A 17,269-nucleotide genomic window follows, 5' to 3' on the forward strand; every position below is an offset into this window, starting at 1 on the left:
CACGGTCAGCCGCAGTCTTGTGTGGAGCCAGATACTTTATTCATCACTTGGGCGATTTGAAACTGCCATCTCCCTCCCTCCCTCCCCCACCCTTGATTCTAAAGTGACATAAGACTGGTGATAAGTCTGAACTGTTTCACCTCTTAAATGCCATATTATTGCCCACAGTTGCCAAATACCAAATATCAAGTCCTCTACTGAAGAAAACTGAGGTCCCATCGTTTCCTGTGTCACAGATCACTTCTTCACCAGGCGGTTGACTGCAGTCATTGTGAGGCAGAGCCATCCTGTGCAAGTGTTATAAGTCATCCCAGTTTCAACTCTCAGGAACACTCTCAGCCAGTACCACGTTGTCCTCGCCATCCAATATTGATAGCCACCCCCGTTCCTGCCAGCCAGCCTGGCGCACATAACCATAGGATCCCCTCTGGTCATGGCTCACCATGCCTTTTCTTAAACTGCTCTAGTGACATGGCCTTAAACGATGGGGTCCCCAAATGTACAGTGCTCCTCGATGGCAAGGTTGTATCTGGCGCCCTTCCCATCCTTATAGGTGCTGGTCACGATCCTCAGCCAGCCTCTCTCGCCCTGTGCGAAGTGGGATCGCGCGTCAGCCCATCTGCAGCCGTCTCCCGCTCCCCTTGCTGCTGTCAGCACCCTGCCCCCTGCTTTCTGCCTCCATCTCAGGCCAGCCTTGGGGGATCCAGACAACCCACTCAGCTGCCCCTCAGCTTTCCCATAACCCCTGTTCTGAAATACCTTTTGTGAAAGATTTCACTTGGTTAATGTTTAACATGAGGGCCCTCTATGCCAAAAGTGAATTCATCTAACAAAACATGTTGACTCTAGACTGGTGACTCCCACCTACTACTACCCCCGTTAGTAGTCACCCAGTAAAAAAGATGATATTTCATCACCTGCACGTGAACCGCTTTCCCCCTAGTTCTTAATAATGAATTTCTGTGTCTTAAATTATTAATGGCTAAGACTAGGTCTGGCAGTTAATTTCTCTCTCCTGGATTTTTGGCCCAACTCGAGTATTTTTGAAAAACCTACACAATATTTTAGGGGAGCCCAAAAACCATGATAGGAAAAAGAATGAGCTGGTTGTAAAGGAAGAGGGTGGCAGAGCTCCTCTCCAGCAGTGCTCACAGGGACTTCCCCAGGGCACCAGGCACCATCTGGAGACAGTTTTGATCACACTGGGATTGCGGGGAGTCACCTAGTGGGTGCAGGGGCCAGGGCTGCTGCTGAACACCCAAAGTGCACAGGATGGCGGCAGCCACGCATGACACAGAAGGGTCTGGCCCCAAAAGCCACTTGCGCGGTGGCTGAGACAGCTGGAGCAAGGGCCTCTGTCAAGGCCCCAGTTTTTAGCTAAAAGTCAACAGAACCATTCAAGCGAGAGGAGTACCAGGATGTTTTTTTCTAGGAATGACCTTAAGAAAATGAAGACATCTTACCCATGGTTCACCCCATGAATTCCGGACAATCCAGTACTCAGTCCCATCGCTGATGCCCCACCCAGCCACAGAAACGACATGGTTTATATAGGTGGTGTCCTGGTATTCAGCATAGATACCTCCGGTGTAGTTAGCCAATCTTTCTGTTGCCATTATTCCACAGCTGAGAGCAAGCAGTTAAAGAATTACCACTTTAAATTGAGACAATTTACCGTCATTAGAAATAATCTGATATGGCCAGGCGCAGTGGCTCATTCCTGTAATTCCAGCACTTTGGGAGGCCAAGGCAGGTGGATCACTTGAGTCCAGGAGTTCAAGACCAGCCTGGGCAAGATAGCGAAACCCCACCTCTACAGAAAATACAAAAGTTAGCTGGGTGCGGTGGTGTGCGCCAGTAGTCCCAGCTACTCGGTGGAGGGGGCCGAGGCAGGAGGATCGCTTGAGCCTGGGCGGTCAAGGCTACAGTGAGCTAAGATCATACCACTGCACTCCAGCCTGGGTGACAGAGTGAGACTGTGTTTCAAAAAAAAAAAAAAAAAAAAATCTGATATGACAAAAAAGTGTAAACCTGACTCAGATAGTGTATATCTGACGGTTCTGGAAAACTTCTGTTGTTATTCATAGTGTCTTCCCCGCTGAAACTGCCCCCTCAGTACAGCTTGGGGGAGCGTCTCATCCGCGTTCCGCACAACCATCCATAAGGGCAGACTTGCTGTCAGCTCAGTGTTAACTCTGAGAAAACTGAAGTTCGTAGAGGGGAAATGATGTGGCTGTCTCGAGCCCACTGAATACAACCAGCCAAAGGGAAGTGGCGAAAGACGGAGACGTCTACATGAGTACTTACATGAGCCCACGCTGGCGCTGTCACCGCGGATCTCTCCTCACCTGCGGGACCTTTCCTCACCTGCAAACCTCTACTCGCCCGTGGGACCTCTCCTCACCTGATGGGACCATTTGCGTAGATTTCTGCCATCATCTTCTCCCTCCCAGAGAGGGAGCCATAGTCTCCCACCCTCCAGAGGGTGTAGTTGCGGATGGCGTGGCACTCTTTGAATTCATTGCATGTCCCACATTGGTTAAACTTGTCACACTCTGGGGAAGAGCAAGAAAAGTCAGCATGAGGCCGTCTCCTCATCAACCCACTGACAAAGAAGCCCGCCAAGCCCACTCTCTACTCTCATCATGCAGCCTACCACTCAGCAGCTAAGAACGGAAATCATCTTGCTATTAGGTGCTGCTTAATGACGCTCTTCTTTCAGCTGCCAGGGAGTTATGAAAAGCCCTTTCCCAGGCCTTGGCAGAGAAGAAAAGAGACAGACATTAATTAGCACATAGTAGGCACCCAGGAGTTCGCCTTTTTCCCTCTAATGGCTGGAGAAGGACCTTTCCACAATACTTTCTAGCTGAAAATGGAGCAAAATCAAATGATTAGCACTTAATAAAATGTCTCTATTGCTGGCTGGTGAATAAATAGGCTAATACATTGGTTAACAACAACCACAAAAAAGCATTTTCTTCTGTGCCCACGCTGAGGGGACCAAAAAAAAAATTCTGGTTATTTCGACTTAAGAGGTTATCAAGAATTAGGCTTAAAAAATAAAGAGGGCCAGGCGCCTGTAATCCCAGCACTTCGGGAGGCCAAGGCAGGAGGATGGCTTGATGCCAGGAGTCCGAGACCAGCCTGGACAACAGAGTGAGACCTCATCTCTACAGAAAAAAAAATTTAAAAATTAATTTAAAAAGAAGAAAAAGTACAGCTCTCGGTTTTGCAAGGCTCAGAGTCGCTGTGTTCCCACTTTTCACTCCATCCACACGGCGGCCCTCGGCCTGCCACTCGCTGCTTTGGCGCGACCTGTCTGTCATAGTTACACATCTGTCCGGATTCCTCCCCCAGGAACGTGAGCACCTTGAGGCTCAGACACTGGTTCAATTTGTTCCTTGCACACCAAGTGCCCAGTGCCCAGTACTATGGGAAAATGGTGGATTTGTGGCCACACTTTTGCTAACACTACAAAGACGACTATTTATCGTGATCAGGTTTTTTTCTTCTTTTCTTTTCTCTTTTTTTTTTTTCTTTTTGGAGACAGAGTCTCACTCTGTCACCCCGGCTGGAGTTCAGTGGTACGATCCTGGCTCACTGCAACCTCCGCCTCCTGGGTTCAAGTGATTCTCCTGCCTCAGCCTCCTGAGTAGCTGGGATTACAGGCGCATGCCACCACGCTTTGCTATTTTTTTATATTTTTAGTAGGGACAGGGTTTCACCATGTTGGCCAGGCTGGTCTCGAACTCCTGGTCTCAAGTCATCCGCCCGCCTCAGCCTCCCAAAGTGCTGGGATGACAGGTGTGAGCCATCGCGGTCACCAGTCACACAATCAGGTTTCTGATGAGCTCCATCTGCGCCTGTCAGGCTGGGTGGGTTGGAGGGGCCTGGCCTTGGCTGGGCGAGAGCAGTTTGGTGTGGAGTGGGGTGGGCGTGGCCCTGGAGACCACCTGATACCTGCTTCCTGCTTCCAGAGCCATCTGACAGCCCTTCCCTCTGCCCCTTCATCTGTCCCCCTTCTCGAAGGACTCACTAAACCAGTCCAGGAGAATTCTTTCTGGCTGAACGATAAGGCCTGAGAGGCAAGGCAAGGGAGCACCGTTCGCAGAGGGTGGTGCCCGAGGACCTTCTGCCACTTCAGAGTGCACAGGGCGCTGGGGCCAACCTATATAGCCTGGGGCAGGGGTGGAGGCAGCAAAGCAAGCGGCTGCTGGGCTTTCCCAGCTCTCTGCTCTGGCTGTGAGGGAGATCTGAGTCAGGTGGCTTAAAACTATCAGTTATGGCCGGGCGCGGTGGTTCACGCCTGTAATCCCAGCACTTTGGGAGGCCAAGGCAGGCGGATCACGAGGTCAGGAGATCGAGACCATCCTGGCTAACACGGTGAAACCCTGTCTCTACTAAAAATACAAAAAATTAGCCGGGCACGGTCGTGGGCACCTGTAGTCCCAGCTACTCGGGAGGCTGAGGCAGGAGAGTGGCGTGAACCCGGGAGGCGGAGCTTGCAGTGAGCCAAGATCGCGCCACTGCAGTCCTGCCTGGGCGAAAGAGCGAGACTCCATCTCAAAAAAACAAACAAAAAAAAACTACCAGTTATGGCCGGGTGCAGTAGCTCATGCCTGTAATCCCACCACTTTGGGAGGCCGAGGTGGGTGGATCACTTGAGGTTGGGAGTTTAAGACGAGCCTGACCAACATGGAGAAACCCCGTCTCTACTAAAAATACAAAATTAGCTGGACGTGGTGGTGCATGCCTGTAATCCCAGCTACTTGGGAGGCTGAGGCAGGAGAGGCGGAGGTTGCAGTGAGCAGAGATCGTGCCACTGCACTCCAACCTGGGCAACAAGAGTGAAAATCCGTCTCAAAAACAAACAAACAAACAAACAAAACCTACCAATTATGGGATTAGGGTCTGGACTTTTCTTTCCTTCTGTTTCCAATGGGAGCAGCCTGAAAGGAATGTGCCAGCTCTAGGGATTCCAGGCTAGCTTGGGTCTGCTCATCCACACAGCACCCCCTTGGCCATAGCCGCACCCGAATGTGGGGGATCTGGGCCCTGGGTCACCAGAACAGGAACCAAGCCAATGGCTGCTTCCAGTTTGGGGCAGCACCTCCCCACCTGCTCTCCACCAAAGCTCCTGGACAATGAACTCTCCCTCCACAAGGCCCCCTACACCTCTCCCCTACAAAGGCCCAAAAAGCCACCGAAATGCCAGCATGTCAGAACCCAAACACTACATTCAGGCCCAGCCAAAGGGGCACAGGAGCAAGACACTCTTCCACAAGGCTGGAGACATGGGGACAGGGCTGTGGTTTTTTTTTTTGTTTTTTTTTTTGAGACGTAGTCTTGCTCTGTCACCCAGGCTAGAGTGCAGTGGCGCGATCTTGGCTCACTGCAACCTCTGCCTACCAGGTCAAGCAATGCTCCTGCCTCAGCTGCCCGAGTAGCTGGGATTACAGGCGTGCACCACCACACCTGGCTAATTTTTGTGCTTTTGGTAGGGACGGGATTTCACCGTGTTGGCCAGGCTGGTCTTGAACTCCTCCAGTGATCTGCCCGTCTTGGCCTCCCAAAGTGCTGAGATTACAGGCACGAGCCACTGCGCGTGGCCAAGGATGCTCTTCAGACCACTCCTGCAGCAGGCTTTTTCGTTGGGCTTCTCAACAGGGACTACGGGGTCCAGTTTTCTGATCCCCAGCTCAAGCGGGTGCAAGGTAGCAGAGGGGGCTGCTGCAGGGAGAGGCTGGAACCGGCGCTGGGAACACTACCCCTCATGGTCAAGAACACTAGTGCCCCTGGGGGCTGCAACCTCTGCCCTCCCGCAGCTCCCCAGCCACCAGCCAATGTGAGGAGCACGGGGTCAGGCTGGGTCCTCAGCCACGAATGCCTGTGGAAGAGGGAGTGGAGGGCAGGACGGTGGAGTGGGGGCACGGGCAGCACCCTACCCTGGTCCTTGGCCTGGTAGTTGTTGCAGGTCTCATCGGGGACGCCGTGCTGGTGGGCGTAGTCCCACACGGACAGGTCATTACCCCCTTCACAGGAGCCAGCATTACCACAGTCGATGACGTTCTGCACGGACAGGAGGGTGGAGGGCCATGCTCCCTTCCTCTTGATGTTGATCCGATCTGCAACAGTCAGCACCCGCCGGTCAGCACTCACCTACCCTCCACCCACTTCCCCGAATGGACCTGGACGCCTCCGGCGGGATGCAGGCGCTGCCCAGCCTGGCCTGCCTTCAGCTCTGCCCAGCTGCCTATGTCTCCCTCTCCCTGCTGACCTCTTCATGGAGGTCTCCGCTCAGACTTCGCTCTGCAGAGAGGCCTTCCCTGGCCTTCTTTGGGCACTGTCCTGTCTGCCACACCTCCTACTAAAAATGCCATGAGAGCAGGGCTAGGGCCAGGCAGTCACCAGCATCTGGCCCTGCAGACACCTGAGAAGTGCCTGCTGAATGAAGGGCTGATTGGACAGAGACTCAGCCACCCATGGCAAGTGGGCCACACCCCAAAGCCAGCCAGGAGAGACCGTCCCTGCCCTCGTGGACAGGGGGCCAAGGTGTCAGCTCTGTGAACGAGTATAGCCCAGGGAGCCGCATGAGCCCCAGTGAGGGGCCAGATGCGGTCTCGAGGGCTGGGGAAGGCCAGCAGGGACGCAGCCCCGAAGGCACTGGGGGATGCAGAGGGCTCCCAGCGGCCGGTTGACCACGCCCTCACTGTCCAGGTGCCTGGGCTCTAAATCCCAAGGTGCAGCCAGGGACACCTGAGGGTGGTCACCGAGGGACCTGCTTTCCTTCCCATGCACACGCGCAATAAAACAGATCCTAGAAGGAAACCCAGGCCCTTGTTCAGGGTCATCTCACTCTCTGCCCTCCCAGGACAATGACTTCACAGCCACACACCCCTGCACCAGCCTCAGGCCTCATCTCCTGATCCCACCTTCAAGTCAGAAATCTTCCTGCAGCCTCACCTGCCCCTCCCCCAGGGCACAATGAGCAGGGGGCCCCTCTGCCCATTGGCAGCCCCCTCTGGGCCTGCACATCCCCTCCATCTCCTGTCACCTTCCAGACTCTCCCACACTGCCGCACAGTCTGCTTCACCACCTGGCCTCTTCCCGGTCGCCCAGCCAGGGGCCTTCTGGAACTGGCCCTGCTCTGGTGACTTTGCTTCACACATCACTGAAAAGTCCCAAAGCAGACCTCCATCCTGCCGGCACGCAGCCTGCCCATGCTCTGCACCCCAAACACTCTTCCTGGAGCAGCCAGTGGCTGGTTCGTCCCCTCCCACCTGACTGACCCACCCTAGGTTCCATCCTGTTTCCTCCCAGGGACTTGGCTCCCTCCAGCTTTCCTTCTCCCCGCTCCCTTGTCAGCCATGCCCCCTCTAAGCAGATCTGCACACCCCAGACTTGCCTTTCTCACAACAACAGAGTAAGCCCCCGGCCCCTCCAACTCACTATCACAGTTTTCTGCTTTACTCAATGGTTTGAGACAGTGCCCCGACCCCTACTGCCCCGCTCCTCTTCAGCCCTTTCTCTCTTGCTAAAGGTCACTTCTCCACTGTCATCTGAGCTGACCACTCCCTGGCAGCAGTCAGCACAGCGGTCGCTCCATCCTTCTGGAAGCACCTCCTGCCTGGGCTTCTGGAGTTCCACTTGGCAGTGCAGGGCGTCCCATGGCCTGCCCCGAGCCCTACCCTTCTATGTCCAACCCAACCCAGCGACAGCAGTCCTGGCCCAGAGGCAGAGCTCAGATGGATGAGCAGTTTCGGTTCTGGCCTCTCCGTCTACTCCTGCCTGAAGCATCTGGACCCGGCCTAACCAGCTCACTGAGGTGTGCACAAGCTTCTCCCACAGCCAAACTCAATCCTTCATCCCACCAGCCCCATCTGGGAACGGGCTTATTACTCACACCCAACTGTGGGCTAACACAAGTGTCCTGAATACGTTTAACGCAGACAAAGCCAAGCTAGGGTGTGCAAGAGGTTGGGTGTTTCAAACGCATTTTCCACTCACGGTGTTTTCAACTTACGATGGGGTTGTCAGGACACGACCCCACTGTTAAGTCAAGGAGCATCTGTAACCGTGCAAAGTATACAGCACCATGAAGAAAAATAAATCGGGGAGATAATTCAGGAAGTGGGGTGTCATATGCATAGGGTGGCTGAGGTGACATCCATAGGAGGGAGGGAAGGAGCCATGGGACCTCAGGGAGAGAGGAGGTGCCTGGTGGGAGAAGCTACCTCACCGCTCCACCCTCAGCAGGAGCAGGGGAGCAAGTGGGGACTGGGAGGGAGCCCGATGGTGAAGGCTCTTGAAGGCCAGAGGGTTCTGTCTTTTATCTGAGTGGAATCCTGAGAGGGTTTCAAGTCAAAGAACATGCTCTGATGGGTTTTCAGAGGCTCACTGTGGCCGCAGGGGCAGAGGCCAGGAGACCAGTGAGGGCAGTCGGCAGTGGGGCGGTGTGGCTTAGACCTGGAGGAGGCGGTGGGCGGTGCACGATTTCTGCAACTGCTTCGAGGGTAGAACCGACAAGACTTGTGGGTGGATTATATGAGGGCAGAAAACAGAGGAGTCGGGTACCAGTCCAGGCTGTTGCCTGCATAGCAGGAAGGACAGCCAGGGAGGACTGGGGAAGAAATGGGCTGTCGGGTGACAGTGGTGGAAAGAGCCATCCAGACCTGAAGGTCTGAGGCTGGAGGCGTCAGGTGACCAGGCCAGCGGGCGAGTGGGCAGGCGGATGTCAAGCTGAGTTCAGGTGAAGGCTTGGTCCTGGGGAAGCTGACACTCAGAACTCTGGGGAGGAGACAGCTGGGGAGAGGGAAAGGAGTGGCCAGGGAGGTGGGGGCGGGCAGTGTGGTGCAGGAGAGGGAAGCATCCTGGGGAGACGTGATCAGGAGAATGCTTCACGGTGGGCTCCAGGTGGCAGTGGAAAGGACAGTGCCGGTGGAGTGGCAGAGGTGGGACTGAGGCTGGAGTGGCTTCAAGGGTAGAGAAGAGGAAGTGGAGGGACTCCAGATACTTCCCCAGGGAGCCCAGAATTGGGGCGGGGTGGGGCCGGGGGCTTTGTGTTCCTTTTTTCCAGGTGGGAAAGCTTCCCTGAGTGGGAAGGGACGGGCTCAGTGAGGGGACAAGACGTTTGATCCTGGGGGAGAGGAGGGAAGACAAATGGAGGACCTGCTGCCTTGGCTGGCAGATGGCCAGGGCCCCGTGGAAGTCCCCTTCTGGTGGCTTCTAGTCGTCAGTGAAAGAGGAAGCAAAGGCCTGGGCCTGGGTGCGCTGAGAAGGAGGTTTCAGGAGAAAGTGGGGTGAAGCAGTCATCCGCCCGGAGAGAGTCCCCTGGGGAAGTGCAGCAGGGCTGACCCCTGGCCAGGGTCCTGCACCCATCTGAAAGCCATCTCCTTCCTACCCGCAGTCCTTCACAGACGTACATCTTGTCACCTGACTCCCTCTCAAAGAGTTCAAGGCTTCCCACAGGCACCTGGTGACCTTTCTATCCTCCCGTCACCCTCACCCCACCCTCACAGGCTCTTTCACTTCCTCAGCTGGTGCCAGGCCTGGACACTTCCCCTAGACTCTGCCCAGTCCTCTGCCTCTAGCCCCACCCACACCCTGCAGCCTGCCCAAGGTCTCCCAGACCTTCCAGCTCCATCCACATCAAAGGGACCTTTGAACGGTCAGAAGTGTGTTCCAGCCCCCGGGGGAGACGCCACACATGCCACAGCTTCAGCTGGCTGGCTCTGGGGTCCAGACCCTACCCCCAGAGCGAGAACCCCTCATTCACAAGACTGAGCCCATCAGACATCCTGGCACAAAGCCCAGGCTTCCGGGCTCAAATCTCAGCTGTCACTCACACTATGCTCAAGCCTCCCCATCTCTCTGCAAGAAGCCTGCTTCCTCACCTGCAAACTGAAAGCAATCACGGCATTGAGGAGGCGTCAGTGAGATGGAGCGCACACAAACGCGTGTCCCCCAGCCTTGGCCCACAGCAGCAGCCACACTGTAGTCTATCCTTTTCACATGGGTGTACAGCAGGCCTGACCCAGGAGGACCAAGCTCAGGGAAGAGGCAACAGCACCACAGTGCTCATGGGCCAAACTCCCAGGCCACGCAAGTCCCATCTCCAGGGGAAATCCAGGCTCCTGGACCCTGTGCTGTGACCGGAGAGGGGATAGCAGAGTCCCTTCCAAATGCTGTGGGGTGGGCCTGGGGCTAGTTTGCAGCTGTCCCTTCTCCCACATTCTCTCCCAAAGCAGGGTGCAGCAGCCTCGTTGATAGGGAGGGCCTCAGCTTCCCCTTCCTCTTTGCTGAGAGCCTTCCTACCCTACTCCCACCAAAAGCCTAAGATAGAAACCCACCACGCTGGAGGTAGTGACCAGGTTAGGCCACGGGCTGTAGCCAACTAGCCTCACCCAATATTCCAAGCTCAGGACAGGCTTTCATCTGTGCTGAGAAGCAGTTTCCTTCTGTAACCTCAAATACAGCCTGGGGACTCAGTGATTTTGCATTTCTGTTTCTATCCCAATGGCTGAGGTCACAAGCTTTGGGGGAGAGAGGGCACCTGGCAGCCACTCGTCACTGGGATTCAGTCCTAGTCCTGCTTATCACCCAAAAGCCCCAGAATGACCCAGCTTGGGTCACCTCAGCAGAGGGCAAAGGCCCGCGCTCCTCGGCCTTAGCACCCCAGCCCAGGCTGACCTGGCCTTGAATCACAGGCCCCTGGAACCGCGGGCTGAGCTGCCTGGGCCTATAAAGAGGCAGCCGGGATGGGCTTTCCTGGCCCACAGTCAAAGGGCGGCCACTCACCCGCCATAGCGCTGGTGCTGGCGTGGGCCCAGCAGGAGCCGCAGTATTGGGGGATGTGCTGGTTCCGGGTGATGCTGGCATAGTTGACACCATCCACATTGCGCCAGTCCCAGCTCTTGGGCAGATCCGCTGGGGACAGGTACTCATGAGGCCGGGGGTATGTGCTGAGAAGAGATCATCCCCACCCAGATCGGTGCTGGGGCCCCCGGGGCCATGGGCCCAGGAAGCCCTCGGTAGGGCCCTCCCGCCTTTCCCAACACCTGAGGGCATGGGAGTGGGGCCACAATCACCAGAGGTGAGCCAGGTGTGGGCCCACCTCACGCTAGGAGGCTCCAGCACTCTCAGAATGTGAAGGAGGCAGGGCACCCCCGAAAGGAGGGAACCGGGGTGCTCCGCCAGCCATGCCGCGCCGTAAGGGCCACCCCCAGAGGCCGAGGAGGTGGGGCTGGCCTGGTTTTCTGGCCAGGTGGGGCTTGTCCAACCCCACAAACATCAGGGCTCACCCTGGATGTGGAAGAGAAGGAGCGACCCCCAAAACGAAGCGGCTGGATCTGACCTTCCAAGGCCTGTTGGCGAGGCAGGGCCCCCAGGAGGCAGAGCGCGCGCCTGGCCCGGGCGATGGGCCTCCCGTCCCCCCAGGGCTGCCTCCCCGCCGATGCCCACCTGCGCCCAAGCAGAGCCAGCCCGTCCTCCCGCAGAGGCCGGTAGCAGGTCTGTCCCGGGCGGAAGTAGAGGCCGCCCTGCGCCGCGCCCGCCAGCAGCACGAGCAGCAGAAGCGGCCGCCACCCTGGCCCGCGCCTCGCCATGGCCCCGCGCCGGCTCCCGGGTCCCGCTCCGGATCCCGCTCCGAGTCCCAGATCCCGCGCCGGGTCCCAGATCCCGCGCCGGCTCCTGCTCTGGATCCCGCCCCGGCCTCGGCCCAGCACCCGGCCGACCCCGCACTTTGGGCCCCTGCCCCGCCCGGCCCTTAAGACTGCGGCAGCCAGGCCCGGACACTCCCCCGGGGCGGGGCTGTCCCATCGCGGCTCCTGCCCCGCCCGGTGACCCCTGCCCTCCCCGCCCGGCTCCGCGCCCCGCTCCCTCCCTGGCTCCGGGGCGCCTGAACTCGCGGGCCAGGCGCGAGGTCGCCGGGCAGACCCCAAGCCTGACCCCGCCGCCGGCCGCCGCCCTGAGCGCGGGACTGTCCAGCTGGACTCATTTGCCGGGGTTCCTGGCTTCGGGGTGGGGGGCCGCAGGCTCATGGGCCCCCTTGGCCCTGCATTCCTGGGGCCCTGAGCCCTGGGGAGAGGCCCCCAGCCTCACATCTGGGCCCAGGCCTCCCCTAGGAAGGGATCCTGGGATGCGGCCACCGCCCCCAAAGAAGGGTCCCCGCGCCTGGCTTTCTAAACCCCTTTTCCCGAAGGCCCAGGCCCTTTCGGAGGGACGGTTCCCTTTTGCAGAGAAGGAAGGAGGGATCCTTCTAGAAAATGCCCCAAAGGAAAATTCCACTTGGCGCACACATCAGGAGTTCTACAATGTGACTTCCAAAGATGCCTTGAAAAGGTTTTCTGCTAACGAAAACTCTTCTTAGTCAAATGAGGAACCAAAAGCAGAAGTGGTCCCCCAGCACGTGGTTTTGTAACTGGAGGAGGGCTTCTGGCTCCCTGCGGCCCCTCTGTTTGTCACGGCCCTTGGGCCCACACCATGGCCTTCTTCTCTGGCAAGAACAGGGCCCCGCGTTCTGGGCTGGGGCCTGACAGGTCCTTGCTGGGGGACCCTGGCACAGGGCCCACAGATGAGCTTGCCTGACTCTCTCCATACTCAGTGGCACTCACCACATTCCGAGGGTGCCACATGGGCAAGGGGAAGTCACAGTGGCTGCCTCATGACTTCCAAAAGCTTCCATGACCATTCCCGGAAGGGCTGAGGTGGCCATGGAATCCCCGCATGACTGTCCGAGCGGATAGCAAGGCTGGAGAACTGCTCCGTCAGCCCAGAAGTTTCAGTCCTTGTTCCCCAAAAAGCGGTCACTGAGGCAAAGTGTGGACCCGGGGCTCTGTCTACTGATGTGTCTCTTATTTGTTTGGCAAGTCGCTCATGGAAACCATTAGTGTCCATCAGTCATCAGAAGGTGGGGTGGGGTGGCCATCCTGGGAGAAGTCCCCAAGCTTGAGCTGGCGGTGGGGGTGGGAGCCAGGCCTCCCAATCTCTGGGCATAAAAGGAGTGGAAAGAGAATTGCCAATAGGGGGCCTTTCTTCCTCCCACGTCAACTCTCTGGCCTCCCTGACTACAGGAGCTGGGTCCTTGTGAGGAAGAAACCCAGACACAGCTGCCCTTGTCAGGTCATCAGGTGGCATCTACCAAAGCGGCCGGTTTTTGGCTTCTTCTAAAGAAAAAGCTAAGAACTCACAAAATTGTGCGGTAAGAGCTATTGTGCCCCTCCCTCCAAGTACCCATAGACTGTTATGATCCAGGTGCTATGAAGTCCAACAGCACATTCTACAGCATGAAAAACAAACCTGGAGAGGGGAGGGCCCCTTGTGCTTGGCCTCTGATGCCTGAGCTGTGATGTCCTGGGCCCTGGGCCCTAAATCTGGGTGAAAAGGCACCCAAGGTGTAAGCTTTTCTTTCCTGTAGCATGGGGAGAGCTGGGGTGCTCTGAAGATGCCCCGAGACTCTCCGAGCAGGTCCAGTGCATGTAGAAGGTATCATGACAGGCAGGGCCAGCAAGGCAGGCCCACGACCCCTGCAGTCACATGGGGCCCTAAGTCCAGAAGTGTAATGCAGAGCTGAACAAGGGGCTCTCCAGGTTCACTGCGCCCTGGGCCCTGCAAATTATGTAGCTGGGTCTGATGACAGCAACCACACCTGTTCCATCACAAGTCCTGTACATCACCCGCTTTCAGCCCAGAGCCTCTAGCAAATCAGACTCACAAACAAGGGTCAGGAGGAGGGGTGAGACAGTCAGGAAGGGGAATAAACATTCACAGTCCTGCTCCCAAATGCTGGCACAAAGCTTAATTTATCTGGGGAGTTCCAAAGAGGAGACTCTCCGGATTTACCCTATTGAAAGTTGGTTAAAGGGAAGGATATTTTTAGGCTGGTAACAAAAAGGACGTCCAAAGTTGACAACTTGTGCCCCCTGGGTTTCCCTAACATAGAAGCAATTCAAGATCAGAATCTGATGGAATAGGGCAGGAAGAGAGGGAGGGAGCCCATCCATTTGAAATCATCATTTACTTTTTCTTTTCTTTTTTTTTTTTTTGGAGACAGAGTCTCGCTCTGTCACTTGGGCTGGAGTGCAATGGAGCAAGCTCGGCTCACTGCCACCTCCGCCTCCTGGGTTCACGCAATTCTCCTGCCTCAGCCTCCTGAGTAGCTGGGATTACAGGCACACACCACCACACCTGGCTAATTTTTTGTATTTTTAGTAGAGACGGGGTTTCACTATGTTGGCCAGACTGGTCTCGAGCTTCTGACCTCATGATCCTGCCGCCTCGGCCTCCCAAAGTGCTGGGATTACAGGTGTGAGCCACCGCGCCTGGTCTGAAATCATCATTTTCAAGCCAAGAAGGAAGGGGGCCCGATGAGACTCACCTCTTCAGCCCCTTCTGATGGGTCCAACACAGCAAACCACGCAGAGACAGGGCTCCTCATCTCCGAACCTGGCCCTAGTCAAGTGGATGCATGTCTGGCTGCCAGACTGCTCCGGGAAGCTGGCGGGCTGTGTCATTTTGGGGGTTACTAAAATTGTGCAGCAGAGGATCCTAAATAGGATTTTTGGTTTTCTTGGTTTTGGGGTGTTTGTTGGTTGTTTTTGTTTTTCCCTTAACTCAATGCAAGATCTTAAACATGTTCCTTGTGGGGGTGGGGTTGGGGATGGCCACAAACCCACCCAAACTCAAATTCCAGTGCTGCTATTAGTGAAGGATGTTTAGCCGGAGGAGTTCTCTGAAGGGCACGCAGATAAAACCAGGAGGTGTCTGGGACTGGAAAAAGAGGAGGGAGCACATTGGGAACCTGATAGACAGGCCACCCCAGCCGTTTCTTGATGGGGACTGCTTGCTGGGGGTTGAGTTTAGCCCCAGAGCTGTGTCTCTCTCTTCAAAGCAGACTCACCTGCAGAGCAGCTTGGGGACTCTTGGAAACCGGAAAGGTGTTTCCTCCTGACTTGGCTGCAGGTGCCTGCAAGGTGGTTTTGTGGATACTGACTCATCTTCTCATCTGGGCCGGGATCCGAAGAGGCTTGGGGCAGGGCACTTAGAGCTTCCTACCTCTGAGGCCCCACTTGCCTAAGCATTGCTTCTAGCAGCTCTTTATAAGTAGCTGTGTGCCACCGCCTTCCAGCTTGGGGCAGAATTGACTAGGTATTTAGAGTGAGGCGTCTCCCCTGAAACCACTTTGCCTGGAAAGCTTGGCACCTGTCCTGGGTTTTCCTTCCTGGAGGTAACGGAGTCATTCCTGCTCCCAGTGGTGCTTGAGGGCAGAGGGCTGAGCCAATGACATTCTAGAGGACTGTGCAGCCACATTTGATCCTTTGCACAACGCTGTGAGGTGGGGGTGGGGGTTGGGAGGCAGATGCTATTACTCCATTCTACTGGCAAAAAGACTGAGCCTCTGGAGATGTCAGGAGACCTGTGCTCAGCACGAGGCTCCTGGGTGGCAGGTTCGAATCCAGTCCCCCCTTTTTTTTTTTAACCCCATGAATTCTCCTGGAAAACACATGATCCAAGGCCACAGACACAAAAGCCTATTCATTTCTAAAAATAAGGCTGATTTTTCTCCTCATTCTGATAAAGATCAGCACTCAGGCCATGGCTGGCCCACCTTCCCAACCTGGAGGAGGAGAACACAGATGAGTTTTCATCGACTGTGGAATGGCCTCGAAATCCTTTTTCTTTTTCCTTTGTGCCATATTGTCTGGCTCCCACCCCAGCAAGCTGCAGACATTTCCTATTATTCCACATTCCTGAGTTTAGCCACATCCTGGATACCGGCATTTGTTTGGGTGGATGCCGACAATGCTCGCTAGGCTAGGCTGGTTTTGCAGGGCACAACGATTCCCTCACCAGCTACAGGAGTTCTTCTTGATCCACTTGGTCAACGGGTCAGAGGCACTCGCTAACACCCAGATATCTCTGCAGTGCAGGCCTTCAGATAGGGTGGATCAGGTTTGCAATCCACCATGCCACTGTCCCCAGGCACCACCATGCATCACATTCTGGCCTGGTTGTGTTATGGGAAAGGGGATCCCAACCCAGATCCCAAGAGAGGGTTCTTGGACCTCACGCAAGAAGGAATTTGGGGAAAGTCCATAAAGTGAAAGCAAGTTTATTAAGAAAGCAAAGGAATAAAAGAATGGCTCCTCCACAGGCAGAGCAGCAGCATGGGATGCTCAGCTATTTATACTTACTGTTACTTCTTGATTATACACTGAACAAGGAGTGGATTATTCATGAGTTTTTCAGAAAGGGGTGGGCAATTCCAGGAACTGAGGGTTCCTCCCCTTTTTAGACCATACAGGGTAACTTCCTGATGCTGCCGTGGCATCTTAACTGTCACGGTGCTGGTAGGAGTGTCTCTTAGCATGCTAATGCATTATAATTAGCGTATAATGAGCAGTGAGGACAACCAGAGGTCACTTTCATCGCCATCTTGGATTTGGTGGGTTTTGGCTGGCTTCTTTATCACATCCTTTTATCAGCAAGGTCTTTGTTTGTTTGTTTTTGTTTTTTGAGACAGAGTTTCGCTCTTGTTACCCAGGCTGGAGGGCAATGGCACAATCTTGGCTCACTGCAACCTCTGCCTCCTGGGGTCAAGTGATTCTCCTGCCTTAACCTCCCGAGTAGCTGGGATTACAGGCGCCTGCTGCCATGCACAGCTAACTTTTTGGCTTTTTTTTAGTAGAGATGGGGTTTCACCATGTTGGCCAGGCTGGTCTTGAACTCCTGACCTCAGGTGATCCACCCACCTCAGCCTCCCAAAGTGCTAGGATTACAGGCCTGAGCCACCGTGCCTGGCCTATTGGCAAGGTCTTGGTGACCTGTACCTTGTGCTGACCTCCTATCTCATCCTGTGATGTAGAATGTCTAACCTCCAAGGAATGCAGCCCAGGAGGTCTCAGCCTTATTTTACCCAGTCTGTATTCAAGATGGAGTCGCTCTGGTTCAAACGCCTCTGACAGTTGCACAGTGACTGGTGGAGCACACTTGCTTGGGAGTGGAGGTGGCTCCTTGGGCTGACATTGATGAGGGCAGCCTCATCAGCATCACCTTTGGGACACACCCTGTGCAGCACAGCATGTAACAGACACAGCCCACCCATGAACTCACCAGGAAGTCTTTCAAAGGGGCACTCAATGACTATTTACCCGACTGAATTTGTTTGCCCTCTAAAGTTAGGCTGTCAGCAAATATTTGTTGAGCACCTAGTATGTGCAGGCTACTGTCTTCTTCCCCGGGGATTCGGCAGTGAACAAAGTCCCTGTCTGCA

General features: G+C 55.6%; 1 protein-coding gene across 2 annotated transcripts; it reads right to left on the reverse strand.

Moving 5' to 3' along the window:
• Positions 1-17: 17 nt before the first annotated feature.
• On the reverse strand, positions 18-11,759 carry CTSZ (cathepsin Z). 2 transcript variants are annotated; one of them, XM_024238606.3, is made up of 6 exons: positions 11,461-11,759; positions 10,798-10,961; positions 5,946-6,125; positions 2,405-2,555; positions 1,464-1,626; positions 18-287 (listed from the first exon to the last, which is right to left on the reverse strand). In XM_024238606.3, the coding sequence occupies exons 1-6, from the start codon at positions 11,601-11,603 to the stop codon at positions 267-269; spliced, it is 822 nt and encodes a 273-aa protein (XP_024094374.2). In that variant the 5' UTR covers positions 11,604-11,759; the 3' UTR covers positions 18-266. The 2 variants fall into 2 exon arrangements, with proteins under 2 accessions (XP_024094374.2, XP_024094373.2); XM_024238605.3 differs by having other exon boundaries at positions 18-588; positions 11,461-11,754.
• Between the last annotated feature and the right edge of the window lie 5,510 nt (positions 11,760-17,269).

This window comes from Pongo abelii, chromosome 21, assembly GCF_028885655.2.
Source record: "Pongo abelii isolate AG06213 chromosome 21, NHGRI_mPonAbe1-v2.0_pri, whole genome shotgun sequence".
Lineage (NCBI taxonomy): Eukaryota > Metazoa > Chordata > Mammalia > Primates > Hominidae > Pongo > Pongo abelii.